Source organism: Microtus ochrogaster, linkage group LG5 (genome assembly GCF_000317375.1).
Source record: "Microtus ochrogaster isolate Prairie Vole_2 linkage group LG5, MicOch1.0, whole genome shotgun sequence".
Lineage (NCBI taxonomy): Eukaryota > Metazoa > Chordata > Mammalia > Rodentia > Cricetidae > Microtus > Microtus ochrogaster.
The window spans coordinates 45,361,054-45,368,075 of record NC_022031.1 but is presented as its reverse complement, the minus strand read 5'-3'; the positions used below and the strand labels follow the sequence as shown (position 1 = coordinate 45,368,075).

General features: G+C 34.4%; 1 protein-coding gene across 3 annotated transcripts in view; it reads right to left on the bottom strand.

Moving 5' to 3' along the window:
- The window catches only part of Cylc2 (cylicin 2), a 9,373-nt gene extending 6,693 nt beyond the window's left edge, over window positions 1-2,680 (bottom strand). The window contains exon 1 of one of the 3 annotated variants that reach the window (XM_013351836.1): window positions 2,609-2,680. Coding sequence is in view for 1 of the 3 variants with exons in the window: in XM_013351835.1 (XP_013207289.1) it covers window positions 1,522-1,538 (17 nt within the window). In the remaining 2 variants the exon portion in view is untranslated. Of the gene's footprint in view, window positions 1-1,521; window positions 1,591-2,608 lie in introns of those variants that run through there. The other 2 variants (XM_013351835.1, XM_013351837.1) reach the window with 2 other exon arrangements.
- Window positions 2,681-7,022: the final 4,342 nt, after the last annotated feature.

The window sequence follows — 7,022 nt, the reverse complement described above, 5'->3', positions numbered from 1 at the left end:
AGACACACACACAGACACACACACACAGACACACACACACAGAGACACACACACAGACACACACACACAGACACACACAGACACACACACAGACACACACACAGACACACACACAGACACACACACAGACACACTCAGACAGACACACACATACATATACACACCAGGTTACTTCATTTACTAAAACAATTTTCAGTTTCATCTATTTCCCTACAAACTTTTAGTGTCATTTCTCCACCATTGAATAAAATTCCACTCTCTATACCTTAATTTCACAATCTATTTATCTTTGGATGGATACCTAGGCTGAGTCTATTTCCTTGCCTTTATTAACAGATGAGTAAATATCTTTGTGTTGAATAGTCAGTATATTAATAAAGAAATAGGGAATAAAAATTTAAATTTATTTAAACAAATAAGTATGAAAATGCAATATACCCCCCAAAAGTTCCACCAATAGGGTTGTTCATAAAATTTAAATGCCACATCAAATATTTGGAAGTATTTTCAACAAATACATTATACTGTACTTTAAAGAGATGTGAAAACAAGAAAGAGAATCCAAACATATTGCACTTGGAAACTAAGGTAGCATAGAAAGTCAGGGAAGAGAAAATCTCAGAGATAAAAGATAGAATGGCTAATATCAGAGAAGTAGGTGTAGAATGGTGGTGATTAATACTATAGAGCTTGTCTTAATGCTTTTCCTATTGATGTGATACAATACCCAGACAAGGGAGGTAGAGGTAGGAGCTGTCTAACTTTGATGCTAGTCTGGTCTACAGAATAAGTTCCAGGATAGCATGCTATTTTCCAGAAGAGTGCTTAGTTTTATATATCCAGATCTATCGAAATTTAGACATATTTATGACAAATGCATGGAAAGCATTTTCAGACTCTTCTTTAAGTAACAATATTTTCCAAAGAAGTAGTCATTGGGGCCCACGGGGAAGTTTCTTTGATATTCACATTTATACAGAATAGATCATCTGCAATTTACAGGAATTGTTAAATCTTTAAAAGGCCTGTCTTCCCTTTATACTTTATATTCCAGAATTCCATTCTTTCATCTCACCTTCAGGTTTTCTTCACCAATTTTAAATAATTTAAAGGTACTGGATCTAAATCTATCTATCTATCTATCTATCTATCTATCTATCTATCTATCTATCTATCTATCTTTCTATCTATCTAGTTTTTTTTTTCCTAACTTATTTGGACAGAAATTTGTAAGTGGCTCAGAGAGAGATGATAAGCCCCTAGTTAACAATAATTCATTATGTCATTTGATAATCTCCAAATAATTTGTGACATTAAATTAAGACTTCTAGAAAAAAGAAACAAAATTCCAAGTCTCTACATTTTACTGAGGTAGAACAAAAATATCTTACATTGGAGTAGCTAACACTATTGCACATGACTGAGGGCCTTATTAAAACCTTCACCCATGTTTATGATTGGCTGAGTAACAACATGATAAGCATCACTTTAGAGAAAAGACAATATAATATAAAGACTTACAATCTTGGTATAGACATTTCTCCCACTTGTGACTTGCCAGGGCCTAAGTTTGGTAATGTGGAAAGGTGATGTCATAAAGAGAACTAGAACCCTGTGATTTAAGGACAAGGGCGAGAGTTCCTTCTGCTTGGGTTTTCTGACATCTAAAATTCTAAGATTAAAGTTTCCTGTCACTTATCTTTACTGAGTAAGCTTACAAATCACAGTCACATTCTAATATATACTTAAGTTTTAATACTTCTACTTTATTAACGTGTTTGGGCTTTGGTTTGGTGGTTTGAGTCAAAATCTCTCAATGTAGTCCTGGCTGTTCTGGAACTCACAATGTAGACCAGGTTGGCCTCAAACTCCTCCATCCTTACAAGTGCTGAAAAAGGCATGTGCCACCATGCTGGACCTTATTAACACATTGAATAAAAATATAAACTTCAGTATTTAGCTCTGACAATTTATAATAATCCCAACTCATTTACATTCATTTACCTTGTGTTAAATCTTTGCCTAACTTTCCATTTCGTTTTGCCTTCTTAATCTGGATATAGACTCAATTTGTAAAACATGTCTGAAGCTTCAGACAGCCTGGAATTGAAGATATGACTCAGAATTTATAAGTATTTGCTGCTCTTGCAGAGGAATTTGTTCAGTTCCTAGCACCCATGTTGGATTTGTCACAAATTCTTATATTTCCAGCTCCAAGAAATATGACATCCTCTCTTGGCTTCTGAGTGCACATACTCACATCCATCTATATAACTAAAAGCAAATCTTAGGAAAAGCATGATACTTAAAAACTGCAAACATAATGAAACAACTACAGACATTTGAAATTATTGAAATCATGAGATGTTTGAATTTCTGAATCTGGCTTGTTGCTCCTGTTTTCAATTCTTTTCATTTTTTTCTTAACCTTACAGTTTTTCTTTCACTTTATGAGTAAATAACTATTCATTTTATATAGTCTCCTTTTACTTGATACTGGATTTAGGTTGAATCTATTCTAAGAACCAGTAGACATGTATGTAGAAGAACTTATAGTCCTTTGGAAATGTTTTGTGCAATCATTGTTTTGGGCCTTATCATCACTTACCATCATGCTGAGCAGGAAATGTCACAGCAGTTTGAGGTGTGTAAGATGGGGCAAATTGCTCTCATCATTTCCAGGAAGCAGAGGGAGAGAGAGAAGAGAAAGAGAGAGAGAGAGAGAGAGAGAGAGAGAGAGAGAGAGAGAGAGAGAGAGAGGAGTGCAGAGGAGAAGATGAGATGAAGGAAGTGAAGGGAGAAGGGAGAGAGAAGCAAGAAACTGGGATCCCAAGGCTTCTTCAGAAACATTTAATTGCATAACAGCCTCTTACTATGCACTACATACTGATAACACCACCCTGTAGATTATTAAATCAACACCTAAACATTCAAGGACCATTTATACAAAGCATGACAGGAAAAATATACCATGGTTAGACTTTATTTTAGGAAACCATTAAGAAATCTTTTTGATTCTGCACAACAATAAAAGTTCACATATGCTAAAGCACAAGCCTGGAAAATAAAACATAGATGTAAATTTTTATATTTTCCTTAATTCTCTTAATCATTTATATTGCACTTCTATTATGGCCTACAAGTTGTATATGCTATTAAGTCGATGATTTATTACTGATGATATGTGTTTATATATTATATGATTTATCACGTGATTTAGTTAATCATCTCAATCATATACCTAGAAGCTTGCTTGCCTTCCATTTTACTTAGCTGCAAATTTAATTTATTCCAATATTTCCTTCCTCTTACAAAGATATTTTTGCTTAAAAAACATAAATTATGTCAATGAAATAACTTCAGTGGTGCATACAAGAATATGACACATCTACAATTTCTTGTGTCATGTAGAAGAAAGCTGTGTTGTAAATGGCAATGTGAAAATAGAATATTTTGCCTTTGGGAGAATTGATTTAACAAGTACCCGAGAATATTTTCCAACTGCGCCTTTCCAATCTGATATTAATATACATCTGTTTCATTTGTTTGAAGATTATTCTCTGAGTGCAAATATGTGTCAAATTAAAAAAATGTGTTGCAGTGTAAATGTCAAAATATTTTATTTCTGAGTCTAAGAATCTGCAGTAGTCACTTTAACCTGGATCATTTGTTTTTAGATTACAGATGTTCAGTTCATATTTTCACCCTTACAAGAAAATTTATTTTTAATTTTATTGTATTATCCATGAAATGCAAACACTATAACTGTTATAATTTTCATTGAACCTATTAAGTTACAGAAACCTAGAGATAGTGTCTAGCAATTTCTGTAAAATGATAAAAAACTGAAAACAATTGATTTATTTAACAGGTTATATAATTCAGAACATGATATAGTTCCTCATATTATCTCCATTACTAACCTGAATCACGAAGGAAGATTTTTGGCTGAATTTCAGATCAAGTAGTTTTACCTAGGCATTTTGAAAACAAAATTGGTCATCTTCACCACTGTGAAAGCAGTTCGTAATTTTTCTATCTGCAAAAGTGTATTGACAGAGATTTGTAATTTTATGTAACTACCCAAGAAAGAAAAAGGGCCTCGAGAGTATGAAGAATGGACAGAAGGGACTTTTTTAAAATTGATTTTTATTGAGCTCTACATTTTTCTCTGCTCTCCTCTCTGTCTCTTCTCTCCCCTTCAACCCTCTCCCAATTTACTCAGGAGATCTTGTCTTTTTCTACTTCCCATGTAGATTAAATCTATGTGTGTCTCTCGTAGAGTCCTCATTGTTTTCTAGGTTCTCTGGGGTTGTGATTTGTGAGCTGGTTTTTCTTTGTTTTCTGTTTAAAAACTACTTATTAGTGAGTGCATGTGATACTGTCTTTCTGGGTCTGGGTTACTTCACTCAAAATGGCGTTTTCTAGCTCCATCCATTTTCCTGCAAAATTCAAGATGTTGTTATTTTTTTCTGCTGTGTAGTACTCCATTGTGTAAATGTATCACATTTTCCTTATCATTCTTCAGTCTAGGGACATTTAGGTTGTTTCCAGGTTCTGCTATGACAAGCAATGCTGCTATGAACATAGCTGCGCACATGTCCTTGTGGCACAATTGAGCGTCCTTTGGATATATACCCAAAAGTGGTATTACTGGGTCCGAGAAATCGTCACACTGACACCCAAAGGGGTTGTACCAGCTTGCATTTCCACCAGCAATACAGAGCAGACTTTTGTATGTTTTGTGGTTTAGATGTAGTTTATCTCTGAATGTTCACTGCATACAAGTTGATCCCAGTGGGTTTGTGTTGATGGAGCATTAAAGAGATACGACTTTTGGAAAGTAATTGAGACTTTACTCCATTACTGTAATAAATTAAAGCTTTAATGATAGTGTGTGCTGGGTTGTAGGTCAACAAATTAGTATGACTTAAAAATTGAGGATGGCTGTTATAAAGTAAGTTTATACAACAGCATATTTGGTTCTTTGTGTAGGTGGCTGTTTTGATTTATGTTTCTTAGTCATGTTGTATCCCAGCCATGATTTCCTTCTACAGGACATTGATGACATACTTCTTGGACCTTGCAACTAGTAAAACTATATGTCAAATGAACTTCATCTTAACACAAAACGTGATTAACAAAGTTCAGAAGGTTTCTGAATGACAGAAATAAGGCATTCAAATTTTGTAAATTATGTAAGAATCATCCTTCGCCTTGATTGAATTATTTCTTCCAAGTCAACCTAGTGGTTTTCATTAATTACCTGACACTTGCCTAGTAAAAGAATTTTTTTATTTTTATTATAAAATTTTGTAAATATCAAATATGTAAACTCATTTATAAATTCAATGCAGATTTGTGGTAGTATATACATAAAAGCCCTGTATTTGTTATTTTGAGTAGTAGTTAATTCTTGGGGGAATAAAATTCATTCTTAGAGCCTAAATGCTGATGCTTTCAGTAGAATTTGCAGCTAGGCTTTTGTATGTGGAAAGAGGTGTGAAGCAAGGGTATGATTGAAACTGTCTGTAACTGAGAATCTATTTGTATGTTATTTATGGCAATTAACATAATTTAAAACTTTCTTACACAAATGATTATAAATGGAACAACTGTTGAAGAAGTATAATTATCTCCACTATATACAGATGTTGTGAATGAATACAAGTTTATATATGAAGATACCTAGTTGGTAATATTTGGTATACAACAAATGATCCAGAATTATTTATTTATTTCACCATTTTTATAGCAGTTTAAAAAATATTATACTTTGTGAAGGTAAAATTGTTGTTGGGACCATTTGGAGTCCTGGCCTTCAGGATGCTCGTCCCTGCTCGAGCCTTCTGATTAGAGTTACTAAAAGCTGTGCTTTGCTTTGAGGATCAGAGGTTAAGGTTTTCACCTGTTGGCCCACTTGACTGTTGGGTATATAAGCCTCCATGGTGCTATTGAATAAAGGGCTTCTTATCAGGGATTAGACGTCCGTGTGTCTCTCTATCTCTGTGTGTGTTTGTGTATTTCAACCTCTAGCCCCTTGCCTGAAGCTCACAAACTGTATTGTAGTGCATAGATGGGGGTGCAGTGCGCCACAAATTATATATATATACACATATATGTGTATATATATATGTATATATATGACTTAAAAATAGGACAAAGTTAGAGAAAAGATGAAAAATGCTAGCACTTATCTTTTAGCTTCTAAGTTTAAGAGAAAGAAAGAAAAGCCTGGAAATCAAAGTTAAAAATAGTATAAAATGCTAAAAATTACCAAAGAAATGAAATAGCTTGCTTCTTATAACACTTTGGAGCAACATGTGAAAGAAGAAATTATAGCAATTTTGAACTTAGATAGATGTGGCCAGTCGATATGTGAAAATTCAGGAGGGAGCATGGCATTGCCCCTGCAATTTGCAGCCTAACACCCAGTGGTGGTGTTGTTAATACAAAAGAGCGTAGAAAAGGAATAGAGATATACTAATCTAGCTAGATTGCTTAAGGGATGTTTTGAGCATGAAAAATAGATTTTTAATTAATTATTTATTTATTTAGTTAGTTAGTTTTACCATTTAGTGTGGCCTTAGAGAAAAATCTGTTACAAATGTCCTTTTCCAAGCTTTGGGATATCTTGGGTTTATCTAATAATCTAGCATTATCAGAATGAGAAGATTACTTCATTTCCTATCGACAATTTTTTTTATTTTTCCATTTAAAAATTTACACTTCCTACCCTTCTCCCATTCCCCTCCCTCTCCCCCATTCCCTCTCCTCCCTCCCCTCCCTATTTGAGAGACTGCAGGGAACCCTGCCCTGTGGGAAGTCCAAGGCCCTCCCCCCTACATCCAGGCATAGGAAGCTGTGCATTCAAATAGAGCAGGGTCCCAAAAAGCCAATACATGCAGTAAAAACAAGTCCCAGTGCCTTTATCAATGGCTTCTCAGTAAGCTCTTATTGTCAGCCACAATCAGAGAGTCCGGTTTGATGATATGCTCCTTCAGTCCCTGTCCATCTGTATT